The 27,947-nt window shown below is 46.0% G+C and overlaps 1 protein-coding gene across 6 annotated transcripts; it reads right to left on the reverse strand.

Moving 5' to 3' along the window:
* Nucleotides 1-112: 112 nt before the first annotated feature.
* Nucleotides 113-27,801, reverse strand: zbtb4 (zinc finger and BTB domain containing 4). Of its 6 annotated transcripts, none has more exons than XM_078936212.1 (2): nucleotides 27,656-27,801; nucleotides 113-8,295 (listed from the first exon to the last, which is right to left on the reverse strand). In XM_078936212.1, the coding sequence occupies exon 2, from the start codon at nucleotides 8,277-8,279 to the stop codon at nucleotides 2,919-2,921; it is 5,361 nt and encodes a 1,786-aa protein (XP_078792338.1). In that variant the 5' UTR covers nucleotides 8,280-8,295; nucleotides 27,656-27,801; the 3' UTR covers nucleotides 113-2,918. The 6 variants fall into 6 exon arrangements, with proteins under 6 accessions (XP_078792338.1, XP_078792339.1, XP_078792337.1 ...); XM_078936213.1 differs by lacking the exon at nucleotides 27,656-27,801 and adding an exon at nucleotides 27,297-27,440; XM_078936211.1 differs by lacking the exon at nucleotides 27,656-27,801 and adding an exon at nucleotides 24,159-24,545.
* Between the last annotated feature and the right edge of the window lie 146 nt (nucleotides 27,802-27,947).

Raw genomic sequence — 27,947 nt, forward strand, 5'->3', positions numbered from 1 at the left:
TAAACTACACTAAAATTAAAAACATATTCCACCAATTTAAAGACATTTTATATCAAAACAAGTTCTAAAAATTAGACATGATTAAAAAAAATAAGATCAGACAACAGCTGAGTTCATTGGGTCATCAGGTTAATACTTTATTTTGTTTGATTGCAGCAAAGAGAAAGAAGGGGAGACATAAACGTGTGTGTGTGTGTAGAGGAGGGGGGGGGGGGGGCGACAAGAAAAATGCTGAAAAGGACACTACAGACTTTGGGAGAGCTGTGGCTACAAGCCTTTGTATCAAATCTAAAGACAAAGTCATCAGGCAACATTAAAACATCTCTGAAAAATAACATTAACATATTCTGTGGGTTCTATATGGCACAGTATTATCCTAGACATGTACACAATACCAAAAAACAGTTTAGCCACACTCCTATATCTATTAACAGCTTCATAGCAAACAAAGCCATGGACTCTAACTCCAAGTCATTTTTCCAAGGAAAAAATAAAAACAAAACAAAAATCGCATTTGATTTTCAAATTTCTTATGCCAAAACAAGGCACCTTAACAGCTGAAATCTGGTTTTCCCCCCCATTTGAATAGACAATTATTTAAATATCAAAGCAGAGGCACATTCATTTTTGAACTAAAACGTACAGTAAATAGTTGGATGTTACCACCAGATTCCAGTCCCAGTCACCACAATATGTTCATTTGCATGCTTTTTTGGTTTTTATGACAACCATGATGGCGACATATGGCATAAGAAATGGTCCAAAATATATGACGGGAGTCGCTTGAGTTACTGTGACACAGCAAGGCTTTCTTACATTGAAGGTTAAGGGTGAAAATAATCATGAAAAAAGAAAGAAAGAAAGAAAGCAAGTAACCCCCCAAAACACATACGTGGCTCATGTACTGTCAAGGGATGCTCTGCTGAAATTATTTTGGTTTTTCTTACAGTCACTCACATGCACTCAAGCACGCAAAAGGCTTGTAACCACACACAAAGGGGGGCCTCTAAGGTCAGGCACACCACGTCTCAACGGCGACCAAGCCCCCTGACCATGATACGCACGCCGCCTCACGTGTTCTTAGGAGGAGCTAAAGGGGAAAATATACCAGCTCCTAATTTTTCTCTACAAAAGAGTAGCCTGTGGTGATTAAAGCAGATCCTAATGGAGATATGGAAGATTTAAAAATAAAAAAATGAAGACAGAAAACAATAGCTGTGCCAGATTCGCTGAAGTAAAAATAAATGGTTAGGAAGCAAGTGTTTCTCATGCTTTTGTGGATACAGAACCCAAGTTTACTGACATATTCCTAGGACTACTGTATATATGCATACCAGACGTTATACTGTTCTTTAACAAGTTATTTGAGTCAAAAGAAATGAAAAGAAGAAAAAAAAAAGCAGGAACTGAAACCAACTCTACCATTAATGCAACTGTACTTCATTAAACCTCGCAACTAAATTTACATTCATATTCTTGAAGTTCCCCCCTCCCCCCCGCTGAAATCACTTCCATCCGGTAAGAGGGCTAAACGACATAAACAACAACATCGTTTAAGTAAAAACAAACGTGAAAAGATAACGTTACATGTAACAGAAACAAAAAAAAAGGCCCCTGCATGAGGGGGGCGGGGTCTGAGCAGTTTCAGTCCGCCACTTTGGCTGCTAAGCTCAGCCGCTTCCTATGTTTGTATGTTTATTTTTCTCTCTTAAATATGACACAAGGAAGAGAAAAGAGATCAGACTTTTTCGTCATTGCTCATCTCTTTAAGCTGTGATTTCATTTCTTCCCCCCAAAGTGCCTTTTCTGTTTGTTGATTGAACGGTTTTGTGCCCATAAAGTCCTCGTCTGGGGTCAGGATTAGGTCAAAACCCTGAATCCGTGTTTTATTTTGCGCCTTTGATGCGGCCTCGTCTTCCTGGCTTGAGGAGACGGGCTCTTGTTCTCTTCTAAACAAAGAGGGAAACAGCTAAACAAATGAAGGCTGACTGGTCTTTCTTCCTTTTTTTTGTAATTTTTATTTTTTTTATTTTAAGGAAATGAGATGAAAAATGGAAGTGCAACGGTCTACCAGCCTTAAACCTCATACCCAGTGGCCAGCTACATATCCACAGCAGCTACATATGTCCCCTTTGAGCTAGCGTTTTGCACACAGAAAGTACAAACTATTGGGAATGCAGATCCGACAGGTCTGACGACATAAACAAACCAAAACAAAAAACGGGAGTGGATCTGTCACTGTTACACACTTTACGTCCGGCCTCGACTTCCACGGATGGTAGCTGAAGCGCTAGTCTCCGTGTGTGGACCTACGCTAGCCTCGGAATGATCACACGGAATGATCCGGACGTTCGCGCTCCACGCCCGCCCCAGCGCGCACACATCCCTGCACGTGTGCACGCTCATATTAGCACTATCACAGACAGTATAACAGCAGGATGCACCTGCATTCGCTCTGGCCCATACAAAAATACGCTAATTTGGAGTCATTGGATGTTCCTTTATCCCACACCCCAAACCGCGCCCGTCCTCGTTTACGCGGTGACTATAAAGGGAAGGAGACTGAACTAATTGGTCACAAAACACAAACCCTGTTAGCAGTTGTTATTCTTATATTACAGATAATATAATGAGTCGGAGAGGAAGGTTACTCAAGCTCTAGAACTGCAACACACTACAGGAAGACAGGAAAGATGTGGAGAAAGAAAGCTGGAGTAAAGATAAGAGGGTATTCTCCACGCCATTTCTTTGCTCCTTCTCCTCCCTTCACATTTACTCCTGTAATGCCTGGGTCCGTAGGATAGAAAGGGAGGGGCGGAGCTAACTGTGCAAGCGAAGTGAGCATGCACCCCTTCCATTCCCAGGCAAAAAGCTTTCATCTTTTCTCCTTTTTTTTTTTTTTTAGTGCATACGATGTCCTACTGTTTGCTGCCGGCGCCGTCTTGTTGCTTTTTGCTGCTGCCGCTGCTGCCGCTGTAGAGGCTGGGGTTTGCCATAAGAGGGTGGGGGGCTGCGCCCATGTAGGTCCCACCGGTGGCGGCGTAGTTGAAGATGGCAGGGAGGAAGGGCAGAGGCTCCACCTTGTCGCCCCGAGGCCCCATCATGTTCAGAGCAACAGGAAGCGCTGCCAGGTTGTACGGGTAGGCCAGGAGGTGGGGCGCATAGAGCAGCTGGTAGGGGTCGGGATAGAATGGCAGCTTGGCCAAGTCGCCGCCATTAGGCCCTATCACTTTTCCCAGGGGGCCAAAGGGAAGTGCCCCCGGTGGATAGGAAGACATGAGGAGGTTTTCCTCGTGCTTCTTCCCAGGGTGGTAATTGTCCGGCACTATCAGGGGCAGAGGGTAGTCCTGGGAAGTATATCCAACCGGCGTGGCATCCCTTTGCTGGGGGTCTCTCAGAGAAACAGTGTCCTGGTTGTCTGGCTGGGGAAGCTGGGGAGCTCTGGGGAGAAGCAGAGCGTGGGCAGAGGGGCGGTCCCCGCCGCCAGCTGCTCCGATGGGTTGTGTGAGCCTGTCGAGTCCTTGTGAACCGGTGTGAACCTGGCGACTCGCTCGCGCCAACAGTCCAGCAGTCGAAGGGGACCGGCAGGGGGACTTGGGAGTGTGCCTGTGTGAAGAGGGTCCATTCATAGTGGTTTGAGTGGGGATGTGTTGGGGAGATGGAATGGGGCTAAGGGGCTCCTCTTTGGGGACCAAGAGCGCACTTTGGTTCTGTGGGGTGTGAGCAACTCTAGCAATTTGTTGAGACCTCTCTACCTCTTTCTCTCGTTCTTTCTCAATGACTTTCTCTCGTTCCCTCTGTCTCTCCAGCTCCTTCTCCGCCTCCCTTTGCCTCTCTAGATCCCTCTCTCGAGCTAGCATAGAGGACATAGTAAGGTCTTGTGCTTCAGTGGGAGATGGACTCCTGGACAAAGCTTGCGCTCTGAAATCTGGAACCAGAGGGGATTCTGTGTAAGTTGCGTGCAGTAATGCACCACTCCTGCTCTGCTTCTCACTCTCCATAATGACCCCATCCCGTCTCATGAATCCCCCTTTAGAGATGAGAGGGGTTGTCATGGAAACTGGAGGAGCAGCAGTGGTTATTCTGGTTTGTGATGTCACAGGCACATTCGGGGAGATGCTGGAGGGTGTCAGCTGCACAGGGCTGGGCGCTCTGTGGGCCTGGCTGTCGAGGGTCTTTTTGCTGGGGGTGCGGTAGTCGAGACAGTCTGGGCCGTTCATGACCAGCACACTCTGGAGGGTGGCAGGGGTGACCTCAGGTTTGGAGGGGGAGAGGTTAACTGGGATTTCAGTCGCCGGGTCTGAGGTGTTTGGTCTCAGCTCTCTCTCTGGAGTTGATGGTTCTGTTGTTTTGAGTTCTGTTGTTTTGTTTTTTTCACAGGGATCTGACTTTAGGTGATCTGAAAGCTGATTTTCACGTTTCTGGGATGTCAAAGCATCGCTATGCTGCTCTTGTGCAGAATAGCTGATAACTGAAACAGAGAGCGCGCTGGGAATCTGTCCTTTATCTGAATCTTTACAGAGAGAGTTGGAAAACGTCTGAGATGTCTTTGGCTCGGACTCATCATTTTCTCTCTCTGGAGAGCTGCTCAGCTCATGGCGGCGGATATGCCGAGTTAGAGCCGAAGACGTCTTGCACACCTTGTAGCACTGAGGACAGGTGTGTCGAGACAAGGCTCTTCTGCTCAGGCGACTCGGACTCCCCGCCAAGCGAACGTTCCCCCCTCTGTCTTCATCATATTTTGCAGTCTCGGTTGCCGATTTGACCCCGCCCCCAAGAAAGTGTTCCCCTTTCGGAGGCCCGGAGGACGGATCGGTCGGCTTCGGATGCTGGGCTCTCTGGTGGTCCTCCAATTTGTCCCTTGAGGGAAAAGTGGCTCGACAGAAGAGGCAAACGAACTCCAGCAGGTGGTTGAGTTCGTGCTTGTCCCTTTTACGAGGGCTGGAAAACCAGCGGCCACACGTGCTGCACTCGGCCGCGTTCCCGTTAGACCAAGGTCGCCTTTTGATTCCTGCAGGTGGCGCTGAGGTAGACAGAGAAGGCTTTGGAGGGTGCAGCTGGGGAGGGTCCTCTTTGACCGGCTTTTCTGCATCTTTACTGTTCTCCTTCAGAGGAGCTTCTTTCTGCTTTTCTTCCTTCTCGTCTCTGCTAGCTGTTGACGATCTCTCAGCCTCTTCGGTCGGCCGGTCCTCTTCCTCGTCCTGTAACTTCTTGGTTTGTTTACTCAGAAGGCTCTTAAGTCTCTCTGCTCTCTTCTTCAGTCGGATGGAACGCTTGTACTTGAGTTTCCGTTGCCAGCTCTTTACTCTCTGTAGATGTGCTTGGGCCTTCCTCTTAGGCTTGTAGGAGTAGTAGGGTCGCCATAAATTATCCTCGGTGTCATTGTCGCTGTCCTGCTCACGCACCTCTTTACGGAAGAAGTACTCCCTCACCCGGTCAGGAGGTTTGGGGCTCTTTTGTCTGCCCTCCTCCTCCTCTTCCTCCTCGTCCTCTTCACAGTCTCCTGCATTTTTATTCCTCTCTTGGTCCAGGCTGGCTTTGCTCTGAAGGCGGTGTTTGTTGTGGTGGTGGTGCGAGTGAGCCGGGCGTGGCTCCTTGGCTCCAGAAGCCGTTTCGCTCCGTTTGGTTTTCGGAGGGGAGAGGCCCTTGTCTCTCCTCAGGTCTGTCTCGGAGATGCTGCGCTTCACGATGGCCTCCTCCCCGATGCGCACAGTGATCTGACACAGCGACCCTGCCTCTCTGACCTGTGACCCCGCAGATGCCGACAGCTGCTTTGAGATGGAAATGCTACTCTTGCTGTGGGACTTGCGTGTTTTGTGAACTAATCGGCCTGTCTCTGCCTCCCGCCTGTCTCTTGAAGAACCCTCGTCTCGTGTGTCTGAACCCTCTCTTGACCTCTTCCTATGATTATCTGCGCTGTGCCTTTGCTTTTTGTTTGACCGAGGACCTGCTTTAAGTGCAGCCTGGCTGCTTTCTGTTTCGGGGGACGGGCTGCTCACAGGACTTTTTTCACTCCCTGAGGTCACCTGGTTGCTATGCACAATAACAGAGGATGACACTGCGGTGCCGTGAACTATGACGGAGGGTTTCGTGTGGCCGTACGTGATCACAGAGGGCATGCTCGCTTCTGTAACTCTGCTACTTTTGACGCTTTTGGTTTTGGTGCTGTTCGACGGTCTGTAGCTGCTAACGCCTTTCCCTTGCTCTGACTCTGACTCTAGTACCTCGCATTCCTCTCTTCTAACTTGGGGCACGTTCGCTTGGGGGAGGGACGTTAGCGGGGAGTGGTCAGCAGCGATGGAAACATGGAAACCGTCAGGAAAAGCATCTGGATCAGGCTTTAGGGTCTGATGCGAGGCCCCGGCGATGAGGCTCTGTAGTTCTCCTGGGCTTAAAGGACAACCCAGGCCGGGCAGAGAGAGGGCAGAGGCTTCAGCTGAGGGCAGTAGAAGCCCGTTGTGTAAGCTGTCACTGTAGGTCTTGTAGGGTCTCTTCTGAGAGCGCATGGGAAGAAGGCGGTAAAGCTTGAGGGCGTTGGCTTTCTGCTTATAGCCCCCGTTGGCTGTTTTTTCACTGGAGATGAGGCTGGGATTGATCCCGTGAATCGTCTTCTGGTGTGTTTTCAGGTTGTAGTAGGTGGCGAAAGCATCCCAGCAGAAGATGCACTGGTACCGCCTCTCCCCCGTGTGCCACACCTCGTGCTTTGTGCGGTACTCGGCCAAGGCGAAGACCTTGTCGCAGTAGTGGCACGGGTATTTGCGGCGCCACGAGTGCACGTTGGAATGACGCTTCAGGCTGGATAAAGTCATGTAGGAGCGCTCGCACACGGAGCAGAAGTAAATGACGGTGCCATCCACCACCTTCACAAAATGGCTCTCGTCGCCAGCCAGCCGCTCCGCGCCTGCTGCATCATCACCTTGGATACGAGCCAGGAGGCTCCTCACTTTCTTCCCGGGCCGTGCCTCACTGCTGCCTCCCTGTTCCACGATCACTCCCCCCTCCACTCTCACCTCGCCCTCCTCCAGAGGTTCTTCTTTTGGCTTTACGGTAAGAGGAGGGCGCAGGCTGCCGGAGGACAGGCCGGGCAGCCTGCAGGAGGCCTCGTGGGAATGCAGTCTCTTGCTGTGGATGAAAACTTTCCCACAGTATTGGCAGCTGAGGCCACGGCTGCCGCGATGCAGCCTCATGTGGACCGTGAGGGAGGACGCCGAGCTGAACAGCCGGTGGCAGACTCCGCAAATCAACTCCGGCTTCAGGCTGTTGGTAGGAGAATAGGAGGAAGAGTGTGGCGGCGCGGTCAAACCCTCGGATGGTGGGGGAGGCGGAGGGGGTAAGGGAGGAGGGAGTTGGAGGGTGGGCGGATGGAGGCTGGGCCCATGGGGACTTCCCGCTTTCCCAGCTGGCCTCCCAGTCAGCTTCTCTTTCCTCTCTGCCTCCCCCCTCGGATAGGCTGGCGTGCCCAGGCTGAAGAGAATCTGAGCGGTCTGGGAGGGCGAGACGGTCCCGTTGGTCACTCTCTGCCTCTCATCCCATCCATCTCCAGGAAAACAACCCCCTAACAGCCCACTGGAGGACCGCGGGGGTGACCTGTGAATCTGTGTCTCTGAATTGATTTTGGAGCACTTAAGGGGAGGGGGTGATTTTATGTCCTTTCTGGTAAACGCCGGAACAGTCATGGGGGACGAGGAGGAGGAGGGAGAGGAGGACGGAGAGCTGTCGTGTCTCGGGGGCTTAAAGGGTCTGTGCTTTACGTCCATGGTGGCATCCAGTTTCCACAGCACCCCCTTGTCTGAGCTCTTGGAGGATGGTCGCCGCCGGTGAGGGGAAGAGGAAGACGAGGAAGAGCCGTGACAGTGGTTTGGTGAGGTCAGAGATGTCGGGAGGGGGGCTGCACTAAGCGGGAAGCTTAGAGTGATTTTTGCATTTTTGGGTCCATCGCCCACGTCCTCCAGCTTGTCTTCCATGGTGGCCTCTCCGCGGAGTCTTTTCCCCTTCATGTCCAGCTGCTCTTCTTCCTCTTGGGCACAGTGGAGGGGCCCGTGTCGTCCTCGTTCCGCCTTGTAGACTTGAGCAGAATGAGCGCCACTGAAAGCCACCGAAGGCGGCGACAGGGAAGACGCAGGGGACGGCCAGCGACGCTGGTGGATCGTGGCGCCCTTAGGTGCAATAAGTGCGGGGTTGGAGGGGGGAGAAGGGCTAGGAGCCAGGTGCCGTTCACTTAGATGTGATGGAATATGGCCCGCATGATGGGGGTCCCACACCTTTTCACTGGACACCATGACCTGCTCCCACAATCTGCAACAAAACGGCAGAAGAGAAACTTTCAGTTTAGCTAGAAACAACAAACTCATTGTTTTCTAAGAACTTTGCACAAGCAACAAAATATCAAAATATATATTTGATCACTTGATTTAGCTTTGCCCATCTGAAGAGAAACTGACATCCTAATAGTTCATTTGAACAATGAGAAATAGCAAATTACAACCTAAATTAAAAAAAAGAATTTATATAAATTTATTTGCATTTCATCGAGGGCAATACGTACTTGATCCCCTAGTAACCAATAAGAGTTCTAGTTTACACAGACCAGTTGTGTCCGTCTCCACTCACACAAAAAATGAGGACGTTAATTGATCAATCGGAGTGTTTACGTCGCCTCCATTATGTCTGACGCCCGTCCCTCTGCAACACAATGCAAGCTTTACGCAGGACTTCTATTTCAGTCCGTTGACGCGTCAATTTTGTGGCCAAAAGTTGGAAAAACAGTCCCGGGTTTCAAAATAAAAACCTTTGTCATACTTGCAAAATCAAAATGTATAAAATTTTATTTTATATTTAATGCACATATGATATTGAATGTAAACACTTCACATTTTCTTCAGGGACGATGAAAGTTGAATTTTTGAAGTACAAAAAAACATAATATATGACACAAAACAGGTGTTTTACATGGACTCAGTGAGGAAAAAGAGGGCATGGGGCCTGATTGGCAAAGTTTTGGATGAACTGCTTGACATAGGGGTGGCAGGACAAACCCTTCCTCTGGGAAGCCAGGAGAGGAGGGGGGACAGACTGGACACGCAATAGAGGTGATGTAAACTAACTGACGGTCCTAGGCGGACTCTCCACGCGACAAAAGGAAGATGTACCGCAGACGGACTATCCAGGGTTACACTCTTCTTATCAACCTGTGGCCTGAATAGAAGAAACCTGCCTGAACTATTCACCCGTAGAAAAGGCACCTGTCCACAGACTCCAAACTCTCCAACACAAGAGACTAAAGAGCTTTTAGTTGATTGAAGGGAAAAATTGTAGACCTGAACAAGACCAGAAAGGACTACAAAAAAAGGAAGCAAGAAGCTGGAGGTTAAGGTGACAACTGTTGGTGCCACTGTGCCAACATGACCATCAATGGACCTATAGGTCTGGGGCTCCGGACACGATCTCACCTGGTGGGGTTTCCGTGATCATGAGAACAGTGACAAACCACATAAGCAAACGGGAGAGAGCGTAAACAAAGGGATGATGGGATATGGGGACAGGCTCACGCTCCCCTTACAGTCCTGACCACAGCTCAGAGGTGAAATTCTCATCTCCAGTGAAGGGGGCCTAAAACAGACAGGATGGATGATCTAAAAGCAGCTGGAACCAGAGTCACCATGACAACCATTGGGAATACTTTATGCCACAGTGGCTAAATGTCTTGCAGTCCTTGTAAAGTCCCCCCTGCTTAGGAAAGGCTCATGTGGAGATCCACCTTAAGTTTGCCAATGAGCGCTTTCATGATTTAGAGCAGGCATGTCCAAAGCCAGGCCCGTAGGGCTAATGTAGCCCGCATTCAAATTGCTTCTGCAGGTTCCTGTCATTAAAATCAATAAAATGTAGACCCCTGCACTTTCTAAGAGCCAGTACTTCTTTAATGGGGATTGGCTGAATTACAGTTATAAGGCATAGTAAACCAGAGGCAACAACGTATGCTATTTGACCTTCAGACCCTAAAGGGCAGAACAACAAGAACAGATTTGTTTCTTTGCTTCTGCTCTCATAATTTAAATTTAGATGTTTACAGTCAGCATTTAATTGTGAATAATATGGAACTTATTTAACTAAATAGTTTATTTGCATTTAATGTTATTATAAGCTTTCAAAGAATGCAGGCCGAGTCTTTGGCCCTCCTTAAATATGGCCTTCTGCGCAAAAATGTGCACACCTCTGATTTAGAGTGTTTGGGAGACGGTGCTGTGGTCAGATGAGACTGAGCTTTATTGCATCAACTGCTGTCAAGCATGGAGGTGGAAACATTATGCTTTGGGAGTGTTTCTCTGCACAGGGCTAGTGGATGGGAGGATGGACGGAGCTCACCAAGAGGTTCAAAATGGGTCGTGGATGGGTTAACGACCCAAAAGGCGACCAAGGAATGGATGAAGAAGAAGCATATCAAGGTCACGGAGTGGACATCAATCCTATAGAAAACCTATGCTAAGAGTTGAAGCTCAGAGTTGCTAAGCAGCAGCCACCAAATCTTAATGATTTAGAAGTCATTAGCAAAGGAGAGTGGACCAAAAAATATGTGCAAGAACCTGATAACCAACTAACTATAAGACACACCTCACCTCTGTGCTGCTAATAAGTACTAAGTCTTTCCAGCAAAGGTGTTCAAATACTTTTTTCCCCTCAATGGAATGCAAATAAATGTCTATTAATTCTTGTGATTTTCTATCTTTTACTGTTCAAATGAACCTCCCATTAAGATTACAGATGGTGGGCAAACCTACAACACCCCCAAGGGTTCAAATACTTATTTTCTCCACTGTAATTTCCCATCATCAGGACTGGTGAGCAAAAGGGCAGGGGGAAGGAACGACTCTGCGGCGGTGCTGGTTTCGATTTCAGCGTGCCGAAGCCGAGCTTTCAGGAACGCATTCCACGGATCCATCTCACTCGACGATGACACAACAATCCCTGCGCCTGATTGGAAGATGCTCAGATTTAATCAAGATTCCCTCCGAGTTCGGCCCTAAAACACGCTTAAGAGAAGCAGTTCTGAGCGAGACCGCTGTCGGTCTAAGATGCACCAGGCGTGATTGTCTGAGAAGGTGGAGGGAAGAAGGGAGGGAGAGTGTTCGCATGTGCCCAGAGAAGGGGTGTTTTTCATCTCCTTGCATCTGGTGTGATCTCGGCTAAGCTGCAGGAGATGAGTGACAGACTCTTCTCATTTACATTCTAATTTGACTGGTATGTCGGTGCATGAAGCGCTGCGGCGGGATCCCATGAGGAGGCGGCGCGTGCAGCTGTTTGCTTCTCAAACCGGGTCTGTGTGTTGAAGCCGGGGCGGCTAATGACGAGAGCGGAGGGGGGCACAGAATGATGCGACTGGACGAGAAACAAACAAACCGAAAAAAAGAAGAAGAAAAAAATACTCAGTCATGCTTTTCTGCCGTCATTTTCCAGCTGCAAAGCGGCCAGGAAGGCAGGCCGCTGTAAAATTCCACAGGCGGCCCTGAACAGGCAGAAACTAGGTCAGCACTGTTATTGCAGAGGAAAGAGGAGGGAGAGAAGTGGTGGTGGGGGGAATGAAAGGGTGACGGAGGGAGAGAAAAAGAGTGAGGGTTTGTGAGTGAGGAGAGCACAGGAACAGGAACAGTCGAGCACCAACTGCACCTCCATGCACAGACGTGTGCTCACAGAAGCAAAGTGGTTCAATATGAGCTTGCCCTTTTTGTGAAAGATATTCAGAAGTGAAAGGTGAACCGGAGTGCAGCGCGGCCCGCCGCGGCCGGACTCCAGCTGGCGGGATGGTGCAGCCAACAAAGGGTGAACACAAGCGTCTTTGAGGCGCCGCTCAGACGAGCCGTTTGAAATCCACGCAGGGACGGAGCGAAGATTCCCGTCTCACCGGGCTTTTAGTGTTTGGCTGTGACTTCATGAGGGCTTTTATTGTCCCTCGCTTCTGCTGTGCAATAGACGTTGGTAGGAAATCCCTCACGGCAGGAGCCAGCCTGCCACAAGTAGGCGGGAAACAGCGAGACGGCGCTAAAAATTTCTCATCTGATGCCTGTTCCGCGGACAGGAAGATGCGTACGACGCCCACTCGCTCTTAGTCTTCATCTCCCTGTGACGCACGCAGACGCTGCACAGTCAGAGGCAGCACGACACGCCGTCCGACTGTGACAGGCGGCTTTCTAACGCGCATTTAGATTTGCCAAGTTCGTGTGCAGGCACACACGACGACGGGGCGACGCGTGGAGGAAGCGCTCCCCGCCTCGTCTGCGCAAACTAGCGGATCCGGGCGTTAAGCTGTCGGTGCAACTCGACACATGTGACCACGAGGCCCTTTGGGCGAGATCACAATTCTGCGGGCGCATCCACAACAGGATGCTCTGCAACAAATAAATGTGGTGGCTGGTCTGCAAAAGGGTGCATCTATTTCAGCTTGCTGCTCTGCAAAATAAAAAAAATAAAAAAAAGAATGCAATGTGAGCAGGTGCTCAGCTGGTGCAGGACAGATTACAAGCTGGATGCATGTAAATAAAACGCCAAGCACTTTCATTTTGCAGACTCTTCGGCGAGAGCTGATTGAATTTGTGCTCCAAATCTGATGACAAATAGAAGGGAGCCGTTGTCAGATTTCTGCAAAAAAAAAAACCTGTCAAAACAGTTCAAATAGGAAAAGGAGTCTCCTTTTCTTCCTCACACCCCATTGTACACATGATAGCTTTTGTTTTGGTTTGGTTTGGTTGGAACAACGGTTTTGCGATGGTCACTTCTAACCAGTCGGGGAGAAAAAGCCAGGCTCCTCCAGTCGACTTTCACAACAGAAGGCAGGACAGCAGAAGAGTTTGTGCTCAAGGCCTTGAACCAGACGTTGAGCAATCTGTTTATGCCTCTTGAAACTGACAGACAAATTGCTGTTAGGACTCCATAACCCTTTTTTTTTGGTCTTCTCGCCTCTCAAAGGAAGCGACGCTGGAGCCAAACATATTTTGATTCAGGGCTTTCCAAACAGAAGCCTGAGCTGAGACGTACAGCTGAACAGTTTTACATCCTATAAGTAACAATTAATGACAGGATTACAGCAAATTTGATTTTAATTGTGCTTTAAATTGACTAAATGTGAAGCATTATGAAAGAAATAAGACTGGAAAGTTTCAAACTCCCACTCAGACCACCTTTTTAGCCAAAATTATAAAACCTGTGTCGTTTTCTAGGACATAGTTGCTCCAGAGCGGCAGTAAATCATTAGAAATTCACCTCTGAGTTGTGGGCGGGACTGTTGGCAGAGAGTAAGCCTGCCCCCATACCCCATCATCCCTTTGTTTACACTTTCTCCCGCTAGCCTACAGCTCCTAACAACCCCAACCTAATATTTTCGGTGCAACAAAAATGGCGAGCAATGTCTGCAGTTCTGAGCCAGACGCCATATCAGACATGGAAAACAAAACATACATGATCACAAATTCCCTCTTGTTTAAATAGCATTACTTTCGTCTGCTCCTGATTCACAGCAACTTGAATATATAAATGCATAGAAATGCAAGTTTAAGCTTAATCTTCTTCATACATGTCCTCCATTGTCATAAAAATGCTACAAGAACATGTTAAAAAAAACAAGACAATTTTCATCGGAGTGGATCTTTAAACAGGCGACTGCTCCAGTAATTCAGCTGCTGATTATTGTGATTTGCATTTTCTAAGAGGTACGGAAATGCAATTATTCTCCAGAAATACATTCGATTTTAAGCATTTTTATTTTTACATTTATTGTAAAGATAGAAAGGAAGTGCTTTATGGATATAAACTGCAGCACCTTATAGAGTTTGATGAATTATAAAACCCAAAAACTCCTCCAAACTGGATGCTGGATCCAATTTCACAGTAACAGCTCCGGCAAGGAAAAGTCTTTAATGTCAAGTTGAGCTCGTGTGAGACGAGAGCCGACAACCGCCTGGAATTCGAGGCGAGCATCATGTCCTGCTTCCAGAACGCTCTGACAAGGCACCACCCTCGCCTAAACCAAACAGAGGCGTTCCAGCCGTGAGAACATGTCTGACACGCACAATCACCTGCTGTGTGCTGCATGCGTGTGAAAAACCTTCAGCTGGCGTCTGGACCTGAGCTTCCTTCCATGCCTCCTGTCCGTCACAGACAGTGAACAAGCATGAAGGTATCCCTCACGGAGCTGCAGTGAGCTAGCAGGCTAAGCTGCAGGTCAAACGGGGGGAGGACAGATGCTTTTTTTTTTCTTTTTCTTTACATAAAAGACAAACAAACTTGTGTTAAAGGGCTGCAATAACTGTGAGATAGGAATCAGGAAGAAAAACACACACGAGGAGCTAGCAAGTAGCATTTGAGAAGAAGGAGGTGTTAGCTTAGCTTTCTCTCTACTGAGGGCCAACGAGAAGGGCCCAGCTATGTAGGCAGCAGTTTGCATGTGTGTGTGTGTGTACATATGAGATTGTGGGTGTGTAAATGGGTGTGGGCGTGTGTGTGTGGGGGGGGGTCATTGTTGAGCAGCCGCTACTGAACTCTCCACAACCCTCAGGCCAGGAGAGCATGCTGGAGCCAGCCAGATGGGATAGAGGGGGAAGGAGGGGAAGGAGGGGGGGGGGCGAGGCTGGTATCGGTCAGGGAGTGGTTGTGGTGGCTGAGGTGGCACGGGAAGAGAGTGTGTGCGTAGAGAGGGGGGGGGGTGTCTATATTGTGTTCAGTTTTTATGGTCTTCCTCGTCTTTCTGATCTCCCTCAGTGTGACTGACCGCCTGCTCTGGCCTCACATATAAACGGCCCTGTTGCGGTGCGTTCGAATGTAAGGCCACACACCAACATGTCGAAAAACCGCCGCCTCTCCACGCTCCGTTAGCTCTCAGCACAGCACCAAATTCCCATAATTCCCCTCCAGGCAAGAGACAGCTAAACGTTTTTGTTTATTTGTTTGGCATTGCCATCCCAAATCAAAGTTTACACTCAGCCAAAGCAGCATAGAAGCATTCAGCAACATTGTGGATGAAAACATCTGCAAGCCTTCCTGAATTATTATTACCGTATTTTCCACGCTACAAGGCGCACTTAAGTCTCACCAAACGACTGCGCATTATCATCTGGAGCACCTAATATATGGATTAAATCCTGGTTGAGCTTACTGGGGTCGCAGGGATTTTGAGAGGAACCAAGCACTCTGTCAATGTGTTTTTCCTTTACGTGTTGTAAACAAGGTTGGATGTGTTTGCAAATTGCAAATATGCTAATGCTCCTAATGCATAGCGGTACCAGACTGTATTTTTGTTAGGTTAGTAACAAGGCTGAGAGTTAGCGCAGTCACGGTAACATTTGTTTTAGCTGTATTAGTTTGATTTTTTATGAGTAGCAAACAAGGTTGGATGCTATTGTAATTACGCTTATGTGGCTAACATGTAGCTTTGACAAACTTCGTTTTTTTTACGTGTTACTAACAGCTTTGGGAGCTAATGTAGTCACAGTAATGCTTTTTTTCTGGGTTCAATCTGAATTTTGTTTGTGTTGCAAAAATTGTCGGGAGTTAAAAGTATTTTTAAAAGAAAATACTCTAACGCTGTTAGCGCTTGCTTCTAACGTGTAGGTGTGTCAGACTGTTTTTTTGCACTTTAGCGTAGTCATGCTAACTTTTCATTTAGCGGTATCAGTCTGGTTTTTTAAATGCTGTAGATAGTGCTGTTATGCACATATTTTTTTGTTCTATTAATTGATCGTGACCTGTAATTAATCTAATTAATCTATTGTTATGGCAGATATTTTTAACTTAATATTTGCTGCAAAACTCTGTTTCTGAGGTGTTTTTGTTACATTTTGTGACAATAAGTCGCAGTAAAAAATCAAATTACAACTAAAAACTGGCTTTATGATGTTTTCTTACTATAACAGACTTCCAATCTTTATTCTTATACCAACAATGATTTTTTTAAAATCTTGAACAATAAAGAAAAAGAAAAACACAAGATCAAAACATCAGGTCTAGACTGCTCTAATTTAACATATAAAGTATGAGCAATCCAAACAATATTGACCACAAACCGCCTATTAATACTATAATACATATGTTAACATACATTATTCCACAGTATACCATCTGATGCAATCAGTCCTCCGCATACCCCGTTAATTTATGATAACACCTTGTAGGGCCTTTATACCTTACATAATAGAGTAATAGTTGAGGCGTTGTGGGGTTGTTTGCGTTAGTTTTGTATGGAACTACAAAGTGGCACATTGCCAACATCACAGCAGTAATGCGTAAACGGACATCAAGACCTGCAACGGGAGCAATGTAAAATGCGTTTTCAGCCGAGTTCAGATAAAACATTCATGCAAGTTGGACCTTTGTTTTATGTCAGAACACGACAATAGTTAGATTAAAAATAAGATTAACGCAATAAAAAAAATAACATGCTAATTTGTGAGTAATTAATTAATCGAGATTAACGCAACTATTTGACATTCCTAGTATTAACAGGATTGGGAGCTACAGTTATTTTGAATATGCTAGCACCTTTAGACATGTCTAAACTGTAGCATTATATCAGTCTGTTTATTTCCGTATTACAAACAACAATGCAAGTTAGCATAGTTCCAATGAAGTTTAGTTTAGCAGTGTCAGTCTGTTTTTTTACATGATGCAAACTAGGTTAGGAGTTACAGGTGTTGTGAAAATGCTAACGTGGCTAACATGTAGCAGTATCAGGCTATGTCCGAAGTCCCACCCTGACCCCTACCTACTAAAAAAATATATAGTGTGGCAGTATTAAGTGCCCTGAATTTTAAAACAATTTGGACACCATGCTCACTACTTTTGTTTTTTAAACAGCAGATATGACGTCATCGATTTCACAAAGTTAAAATCGAATTGATGTGAGCGTTTTGCGACAATCATTTATGAGTCCACTGTCTTTTGAAGATGAAAACGTTGATGGTTTATTAAAAAAATACATTCAAACAAATTAATTTGGTAAAAATTGTTCCGACGCAATGCATTGTGGTCTATATTCGCCGATCTAGTGAGCATCGATGCACACTGGTTTTTGGCAGAGACTTCTGGGAAATTTCTAGGCCACTCAATTTTGGAATTGTAGATTTGGACAGCACTACAAAACGGCGAACGCACTACATAGTGCTCTATATAGCGAGTAGTGAAGGAAATCGGAAACGACCTCTGTCTGTTTTTTTACGTGTTACTTGCAAGGTTGGGAGTTAGCGGCGTCACAGTAATGTTTGTTTTAGCTGTATAAGTTTGTTTACGAGTTGCAAACAAGGTTCGGTGGCTAAAGAGGGTAATGTGGTTAACATGTAGTGGTGTTAGATGTTTTTTTTAAATTACATGTTACTAGCAAGGTGCGTAGCGTAGCATAGTGGTCTGTTTTTTTACGTGTTACTTACAAGGTTGGGAGTTAGCATGGTCACAGTTTGTTTTGGCAGCATCACTTTATTTTTATTTATTTTTTTACATGTTACAAGGTTGAGAGTCACAGGTATTGGGATTACCCAAACCCGGCTAACGTGTCGCGTGTCACAAACAAGTTCTAGAATTACTGTGAACGCAGATAATAGACCTACTGATGGACTTTTTGTGACTATTTTGTCTCTCTCAATGCACCTTATAGCTTGGTGCGCCTTATATATGACATAAGTTCAAAAATAGACCAATCACTGACGGTGCACCCTATAGTGCGGAAAATAAAGTACACATTCATTTCACTCGAATAAGGCAACAAGTGTGTTCTACAAGAAAAACAAGGCCTAAGAAGTGTTTTTTTTTAAATATTTTTTTTATTCTAGTATCCTGTTTGTCACAGACAGAAGCGGGAAGCTACACCTTCTCTTGCTTGACCTATGACCCTGACCCTCAGGCGTAGGCTCTATACGTCAAAGCTCAGGAGCTTGGCATTCTTAAAAATGAGGAATGTGAAGTAGCTGGCAGCAGAGCCTCAGCTGTTTTGGAAAAATAATCAGGCTTAAGGCAACAGGGTTAGGGACATCACAAACTGCAGCCTGCTGCTGAAACTACAAGGCTGGTAAAATGGAGGACGAGCGGGGCAGTCCACAACTGACAGAAAAAAAAACAAAAACAACAAAAAGACACAGAACCAGCCGGCAGATATAATTTACCAGTCTACAGAGCAACTTTTTATATATTTTTTTAGCTCACACTTCCTCTGTTGTTATTGGTAAGTTCTCAGGTAAGGGAGTCATGCCCACCACAGAAATAAAAATAAAAATTAAAAAAACAAAAACCCCGTTAACGCCTGTTTTTAGCGCGCGCCCCAACACAACATCACCTGCGGTGAATCACGCAGACGCAGACGGCTTTAATAAATTAAAAGTTTCATCCCTATCTCAGAGCGAGTCATCGCTCTTGAAAAAGAACTGCGTGGTGCGTCAGAGGGGAGGATGAGGGAGACAAGGCCTCTTACTGGCACACGCAGACCGAAATGCACGCACTCCTGAAACGCTCTTCCACGAACGCACAACACACAGACACAAGCACGCAGCAACCTTCACACCCCCGACACACGCAGAGTGAAATAAAAACCTTTTTTTCCCCCTCTCCCTCCTCTTCACGCCCGGAGCGACCGCGCGGCAGCGGAGGGAAGCAGAACAACAACACGCAGGAAAAAAGCGCAGAATTCCGCCTCGGATTCTCCGGCTCTCATGGAAGGAAGGGCGAGCAGACAAGAGAACGTACCTCGGAAAACCTCCCGCTGCATCTCTGCTGCGATGTGTCCTCTCCCCTCACACTCCCCTATCTCCCCCTTTCGGTCGTTGTGTGCGCGCGCGGCGGCGTGTGTGTGAGGGCGAGCGCAGGGAGAGGCGGTGCGCACGCACACACATCCACAGGCGGCAGTGTGTGAAGACAGAGGGCAGGAGCGATTCTCACACTCCAACTTGCTTGCTCTCCTTCACTCTCTCCTCCTTTCTTGCTTTTCTCTTCACTTACACCAGTTTTTTTGCCCCTGAAACACGATTCTTGGTGTTTTCTGCCTAATTTTTTTCCAGGCAAAAGACCCCCCCCCTCCTTCTTTCTCTTGCACTGCAATCCCTAAACTGACACCCCCACTGAATCCAATCTTCTTTTTATTTGGAAGTGTTGTTCCCCTCTCTGTAACACACACAGACACACGCAGACACTACTTTATATACACAAAGCCCAGTGATAGGGAGAGGGAGGGGGAGGCAGAGGGAGACAGAGTGGGAGAGCAAGCAAGCAAGCAAGCAAGAGGACGCCATTTAAGCAGTTTGTTACGAGCACTGCAAGTCCCCAAAATGGCTGAAAACAAACAGGAACCGTGCCAACTACAAAAAACCTGGGCACAACGACAGACCCACGGACAGACACCGAGGGGGCGAGACAGGGCGCAAGCCGGAGAGGAGGCCGGAAAGTGAGACCAAACTGGCGGAAGTCAAACGGCCGGCCCGAGGAAAGCGTTGAAACCAGTCCAGTTACTGAAAAATTAGATGAGTGACAGTGGCACTGCAGCTAGTCCACACTCGGCTTTGGTTGGTTTGAGAAGTTGACCACAAACACTATGAAACTCGAAGTGGTGGAGGCCGAAACATCCCAACTTTAAGTCCTTGTGGGTCATCCTCTGCACTTTTATACCTTCCTCGAAGGCCCAAAGCGCTTTACAGTCACAGCCCAAATCACCCATTAATACACACATTCACACCAGAGGCAAAGTGGGGTTTGGTGTCTCCTCCAAGGACACGATACAGCCGCGGGCAAGGTGAGAATCACACCTGCAATCTTCCCATCAGAGGTCGACCACCCTACCTCTGCGCCACGGCTGCCCCTGTGACCTATGTTCAAGAAATCGCCATACGGGCATACTTGAAAACGGTTTCAGCATACGGTGTTGCTACCCGATACTGGTGCATGTACTCACAGTTGGAAGAGGCTTGGTGCGAAATTTTAAAGCGGTGCAAATCTTCGCTTTTTTTTTGCACAGCTCTGTTCCGATACATCAAAGACTTGATGTTGTATAATTCCACTCAGGCACAGACCGCAATTATTAAGTTCTCCTTCATGATCAATTTTCAAATGGTTGGCACTTCCATGAAGTGAAATGGACACTACCATGGGTCACCACCAAATCAGTGTCCCTGATTGGTCAAAGTTCAAATGGTTTAACTTTCAAAGTGCGTTCATTGGCCGTGCATTTTTTATGTAGAGACCAAAAACAGACTCAAATACGTGCATAGCGACACCTGAACGTGAAAATTTTGAATGGGTCAGCATTTATGCACGTTTACATAAGCTTTTCATTGGAAGTGTCCCCTTGAATGTGTATCTCTAAGCTAGTTGCGAACATAGCAACAAAGTTCTTGAAACTGACAGGATCCAGAACTGCACACTTTCAGGTTACCTACAGCAGGGTTGGGCAACTCCAGGCTTGCCTGTTTTCCAGATTTCCTTGCCTCACTCATAGCTGGTTACCCGGACCAGGTGTGTCCAGCTATTCAGGACATGCCAGATCAGGGTGTGTTGGAAAAATAGCAGGAATGCTGCCCTAAGTGGCTCTAAGCACATCCCTGTCCTAGAGACAGTGAATCAATGTCACCCTGAACCTAAACTTTTAATTGGAAAGTTTCAGTGACCAAAGGATCCAGATTGGTTGGCATAAGAGTTTGTTTGCCCAGATGGTTTCTCATGTTTCTGAGAGCTGTGCTGTGGTTCAAGCAAGTTGATTCTGTTCTGTCCGATAATCAGGGTCTTGCAAGTGAACCCTGGTGCGGTGCACAACAGTGTGAATAAAACTGGACAACCCAGCCAACCATCAAAAACCATCCATCTATCTTCAGAACCTGCTGAATCCCTTTTTGGGTCATGGGGTAGTTGTAGCCAACCTGGCTACTGCTGGGCAAAGTACACCCTGAACAGGTTGCCAGTCCGTTGCAGGGCCACACACACACACACGCACGCACGCACGCACGCACGCACGCACGCACGCACGCACGCACGCACGCACGCACGCACGCACACACGCACGCACGCTCACACACACACACACACACACACACACACACACACACACACACACACACATTCATACCCAGCGGACAATTTAGAATCACCAATCAACCAATAAAGCATGTTTTTGAACTGCAGGAGGAACCCGGTGGTCCCAGAGAAAACCCGCGCATGCATGGGGGAGGAAAAGCAAACTCCAGACAGAAAGGACCCAGCTCTCTGTGAGGCAAGAGCACTAGCAACTGCGCCACCGTGCAGCCCGCAACAAAACCAAACGATACCAAATAAAGAAAGTGATGTACACTCTGTGCATTTAAAGTATAGAAATAAATAAAATATTTGAAGCACAAATCCCAAAAACGGCAAAATGTCAGAAGACACGGTATAGTGGGGAAATGAAGGCCCTCAACAATATACAATGGTCAGAGGAAAAGCTGGCATTCCAAGAAGTACTGGCCCTAAATAAGCTACTGCTCTAACTGCAAGATGTTACATAATTCCAATCTAATTTAACCCTTTAACGTCTGAGCTGTAGCTTCAGTGTTTACATACTTTGACTACCGTAACTTCTCAACCGTTTTCGCCATTGTTCTGATTTGGAGAAAAGCGGCCTTGTGCCCTTATGAAACACATTACTAATGTAAAGTGTTGCATATCGGTGCAAAGCCGGTATGATTTGCCGTTTTTATTCCCATGTCAGAGTGGCTGATTCCCGTTAATCCCGTTAGATGTCGGCGGCGACATCTCTGGTGTTAAAGGGGTAACTATTTAGGTCTGCCGGACTTTCATAATTAGTTTGATCCAAAGGAGGCTGTGACCCACAGTCGTCAAAGCTGTCAGGGACTGCTTTGACGATTTAACCTCCCCTAGAGTTAGCCCCTGATATACTGTGCGAGCATCAAATTTCATATTTAAAGTCTTTGGCATGATCATGGCAGACACTCTTTCACTGTGCCACTAAAACAGTCTACCAGAGAAGCATATACATTTTTCTTTCCCCTGCTTTAACTTCTAAAACCTTGCTAATATGGGGACGTTGCCATGGTAGCATAAGTGGAAACTTAAAATGATATGACAGAGATACGTGTACAGAGACCGAGTAAGCTTAGCGGAAACCTCTGAGCTGTGGAAGCTGGTCAAAGTGGAGGCAAATGCCAAAAAAGTGACACATTGCTGAATGGGAACTCTGGAAAATGCAAAGGAATTTGCGGGAAATCTATAATTTTCCACTGTTTCAGTATGGTTACGCATTTTACAGGACTTTCTCTGCCATTTGATCACAGCTGGAGATACACTGGAGGCGTTTTTCATGTATTTTCTGCATACACAGAACACACGCTAACTAGCCATTGCAGCTGGGGGTTATGAACACACTGACCGCCGTTCAGCTCACAGCATCAGAGAACATACTGGCTATTTATGTTCTGACATGCCGCTCGTCTGGAACATGCCATGAACCATGCCATGAACCATGCCAACAAATGCCAGCAGAGTGTGTTGGTGATGATGCAAACTGGTGATACTTTTAGTGACAATCCCAGCTTTAAACACTTTTTTTTCTCCTTTTTAATGTCTGAAAGACCTCCGTTTCTAACCACAAGGAGTCTTTACAATTAAAGTTGGACCACATACAAACATGAAAAAGATTATTAAAATGTTCTAGAGACTAAGACTAAGAATTCTTTTTTGCGTGAGCAGTCGTCACAGCAACAAAAATGGCGTTCGAGGTTTCAAAGTGCTGCTGCACTCGGCTGGCTCGCTGTGAGACGACATTGCTGCCGGTTGCAGGAAAAGTTGGAGATGGCGTCAGATTACACTGACGCCTGCTGACTGCTGCTTTGCTCAATAGGGCACCTGCAGGCATTCATTGGAGTACACAGTACAGAGTTGGAATTGGACAGGGGTTCCATTTTTTCCATTTTGATCCGATGCATTTTAGTGATTTAAATTCAGACATAAATATTGATGCTTCTCTTTTTGCTCCTGTGAACAAAAAATGTTTGTCATTTGGTCTCTGTATCTTTATAAGGTATTTTTTTGTTCCTTTAATGCTTAGGTCCCACTTTGATCATCTTTTGATATATATTCCCAGTTGTCTGTTAATTATATTTATGCCAACATAAAACAAAAAAGACTGTTGTTTCTAGGACATTGTTTCTGCAGAGCGGCAATAGTTCATTAGAAATTCCCCCTTTGAGTTGTGGACTTCACTGATGAAGAGCCACTCCACCCCCACTTCCCGTCACCTATCTGTTTATAGGTAAACTGCTACTAGTGCATGCTAAAAACAACAAAAAGGTAATTTTCATCAGGGGGAGTCTTTAAAGGTTTGATTCCTACCTTGCCTGCCCACGTGTCAAAGTGTGTTTGGGCAAGGCACCGAACCCCCATTTTGCCTCTGGTGTGAATGTGTGTGTTTGAATGGGTGAATGGGGCTGTGACTGTAAATTTTCTGTATTTTTGGGGTTTGCTCAACACTCAGATTCTTGTGGGTTTAGCTGTGTTACCATAGCATCACAGTTATCAACTGTCGAAATAATGGTTTTCCCTTTTACCTGAGGTCTCACGTCCCAGAGTTACTTGCACAATAAAAAAAAAAAACTGCAAGCTCAGAGGTAAGTTAAAAACACATAGCTGATAACTTTATTTGGTACAGGCTCAAAAGAAAACTCATAAAACTAAAAAGAAAAGCTTTATATTCCTTTATTTATTAGGTTTAGAGTTATGCTTTTATTAAAAATCATGTATTTGTGTTAGGCCAGTGACAGACTTAGAAGATTTTATATGTTTGGGCAGAAAACTTTGGAAGGAAGACAAATGAGAACAGAAGAATGGAAGGCCATTACAAATGAGGGATCAGAAATATGAATTTCGAAGTGTTGTTTATATAATGCTTCTTTTAAATATTTGCAATGCCTAAAGAAGCTTTTATTGATGTTTTTTTTATCTTCATCAATAACAACACAAGTTTTGACTCAAAAATGGGGGGGGCGGGCAAAGCTTTTTGCTCAGGGGGCAGCTGTCCCCCTGTAGCTCTGGCCTTGAAAGAGGCTTTGGAAAAGCATCGGGTTGACTCACAGACATGACAGCGATGTTTTCTTTTTCCTGACATAACAGGAAAGTTGAAGTAGCAAGAAACATTGCCAGAATGCGGTCTCACCTACCGTCCATGACCTCCACCCGAAAGCTCAAGTGCAACCAGCTACGATGCTGGTGATGTCAGTGACCTTCGTTCAGGTCGACAGCTTGATCGTCTCCAATGCCTTTCCTTCTGTTTGTTCTGATTGCTCCACTCCAGTTATTGTAAGTGGAAATGCCATTTTTTGGTCCTTCCACAACTCGCTCTGCATCGCCAGATCCTTAGCTGTAACGGGGGGGGGGGGGGGGGGGGGGGGGGCAGGGCAGAAAAGTGGTGGAGGTGGAGAACCGTTCCAGTCCTGTCAAGCCATACGGCACCACCACCACTGCTATTTTAAGTGGGAACCACTCTGTAATGTCCCCCAAGCCCACCCAAACACACACAGCAACTCTCCCACAAGTACACGGCAACTGAACCTTGACGCCAACAACCTGCAGCCCCCCCCCCGCCATTTTCCCCTCTCCCTTTCTTTCATCACTCTCTCACCCTCATTGTACGTTGCAACTCTGGTCTCCATGGGAACCGCTCTGGGATTGGGTGTTGTTCCTGTGACCTCTTTGGCTCCCGGAGTTGGACCAACTTTTTTTTTGTTTTTTTTTCTCAAACCCCTCTACCACCACCACCACAACCACCATTGCCCCAACCGCACTGCCCCTCCATCCTCAATCTGGTCTCATGCATGCTGGGGTTGCGCGCGAAGGAGAAAACCAAAATTGGAAATAAAATTAAGTCGGCTTGAGGAGACAAAGGCTAAAGGGGGAACTTTCTGTGTGAGAGACAAGACCTGCCCACTGGAGAAGACAATAATGTGTGTGTGTGTGTTTCAGCCGCCCTGCCGTCACATGTGTGCCGGCATTGTTCTGCGGCTGCAGCCAGTCACCAGCTCTGTGTTCTGAGGCGCCCAGTTGTCCATCTACTCCTATTCAACGCTGTTTGGCTGAACGTGATGGCAGCTTTTCACGCTGTGCTATCAAGCGATGCAGCGGTTCCACATGGACTAAGAAATCCACCACCTTTGTATATCAGAGCATCGAACATTAGCATGTGTTTGAACTCTTTTCAGTGTAAAAAGATAAATACATAAATAAACTTTTCTGGGATCTGAAACGAGATTCACCAGAAATAAAAGTTAATTAAAGTGTGTTCATCCTATTCATTTTTTCAATACACTATAATCTTAAAGACCCATTCTGATGAAAATTGTGTTTTATGTTCTTTTAGCATTTTTTCTGATAGTGGAGGACATATGTAAAGAAAATTACATTTCAAAGTATTTCTTTATTCACATTAGTGTGAATCAGGAGCAGATGAAAAAATGCCGTTGGAAAAAGTTTGTATTTGTGACACAGAAATGATGCTGGGTGGGTCATAAGCTCCCTGCTGATGCATCCACTTGCAGACAATTAGATCTTCGTATATCTTTGTTCTCCTCGTCTGAGCTGGAATCTGGATCAAAACTGTACGGCTGGATAGCTCCAATACTCCTCACTGTTTTTGTTGCATCAGTAATGTTAGGTTAGGAGGTGTGAAGGGCTGTAAGCTAGCGAGAGAGCGTGTAAACAAAAGGGGTGATGGGAAATGGAAGCTGGGTTGCCCCACCCCACCCGCAACTTGGAGGAAAATTTCTAATGAACTCCTGCTGCTCTGCAGAAACTATGTCGTAGAAAATGACACAGTTTGTTTTCATATTAAAACTGCACCGTCATAATTAAAAGACGACTGATAACGATTTAAAAATTGATTAAGCAATGATCAGAGTGCGTCTTTAAATCAACAACAAACACAAAAAACATGATTGGGCTCACACAGACCTGCCGTGACGTCATTTTGTTCACATATTGGTGCATCAGACATGGAAACATGACTGAAAACTGCAGCTCTCACACAATGCTTGGGTCTAGGACTAGGTGTGTGTATTTTATACAATCTATGAACATACCACAAGTAAGCAAATGTTTATTTCTATAGCGCCTTTCTCAGATAAAAATCACAAAGGCTTTGCAATGGTAAAAACACATGAACTAGAAACAATCATCGCACATGTATTACGGACTAAACAAAGTAAAAGACAATAAAAACAAAGAAAAACACAGTAAAAGGCAAAATTAGATCAATTAAACTACTAAAACGTCTTCACCTGGCTTTTAAAACACTCGATCTGTCCCAGTGGCAAAATTAAGTAATTAGTTTTCCAAGATAAATCATTTATAAAATGAACAAAATAGGGCCCAGAATTGAACCCTGGGAAATGCCACAAGATCATAAATAAGAAAGAAAAAAACATTAATTTAGATTATTAAATCTAAATAATGCTAGGATAGAGCAAACATTTTGATAATTAAGGTAAAATAAAATAAAGTTTTTTCTAAAGAGAGATCTAATACTGAAAAAATGTGAGTTATAAAATTGAAAGAACAAACTTTGAAAGCTTGAAATTTAAAGACAGAATTTAAGTGAAAACAATTGAATTTTAGAGATTAAATTTAATCTTGGCATTAAACATAATTTAACACAATTAAAAAAGTGAACCCTAACATTAAATTAGAAATAGAAATGTAAAATCGCAAAATTTAAATGGAAAAAATTCCAATCAAAAATCTGATTTAGAGCAAAAATTATAAAATAATAGGTAAAATTTTAGGAAAAAAAAACTTTTGGTGAAAAACAACAAAGGCAGGCAAAACAGTAAACATAAAGAAGAGAAACAAAATTCCAAATTAAACGGATATTCTCACAGGAAAAGGCAGAATCTGGAAATTATAGAAAAATTAAAGACAAAATAAAAAAATTATAGACAAAGTTCTAAACAAAACGGGAAAAATATTAAATTAAAAATTCTGGGGGGGGGGGTCTAAATTGGGAATTGGTTCTGGGCATTAGATAAAAAGTCAAAATTCTGTTTTCAAATTTAAATTTCCAATTTATATACCTAATTTTTGAGAGGTCCTATGAATAAGAGCAACTTTTTGAGAAAAGTTGTGGGGGGAAAAAAATCTGAATTATCATCCTGGTTTTTATGTGGAAAATGAGCATAATTCTTTGATTTATTGATTCAACTTTTCTATCGTAGATCCGATCATCTTCTGTAGTTTTCTAACATAAGAGGTTTATTTTCATGTCTTACAGTGGAAAACAGGAACCTTTCATTAGTGAACCTGCTGACCTGCACTCTGCGCTCCGTGGTTCCGGTTCGGCAGCTGCATGACGCAGCCGTCCAGACTGTGAGGAGGAGGAGGAGGAGGAAGGAAAAGTTCTTCATGCTGTCAGTTCCCGCAAAGCCCAGTCACGCCTGCAGTCAGCCGGTTCCTCTTAGCGGATGTGATTCTCCACCCCCCACCCCCCCTCTCGCCGCTCCCGCCCCGAGCATGGCCTTGCACGTTCCCTGTCACATGTCTATCTCTCCACCCAAACGCAGCCACCAGCACCACCCCTCCTCCACCTCCTTCGCTGCGATACTCGTGGGAATCTCGTTCAAGTGTTGGTAAACATCCTCCGTCCTGTCAGGAAAAGTGGATGACTCACCTGCCGACTTGGACTCGGATCAAAGAGTCTGCAGAGGAGTTCAAATGTCAGCGGCGTCTTCAAGAGGAAGCGGCGGCCGCGCAAGGTCAAAGCCAGCCATGCGTCTGCAGGTCCGCGGCGCGCGCGCGAGCCCTGGCAGGAGCAGATGTTGACGATTGATGTCACACATGAATGCAGGATGAAAGGAAAGGCCGGATATTCCCTCGGCGCTGTCTTGCAGGCACACGAGGAGCGTAGGGGCGAGCGTGCCGGGGCACGCCATGCGCTCACACTCCTCTGCTGTTCACAGAAA

The sequence above is a fragment of the Oryzias latipes genome, chromosome 18, assembly GCF_053564925.1.
Source record: "Oryzias latipes strain Hd-rR chromosome 18, Olatipes_Hd-rR_3.1".
Lineage (NCBI taxonomy): Eukaryota > Metazoa > Chordata > Actinopteri > Beloniformes > Adrianichthyidae > Oryzias > Oryzias latipes.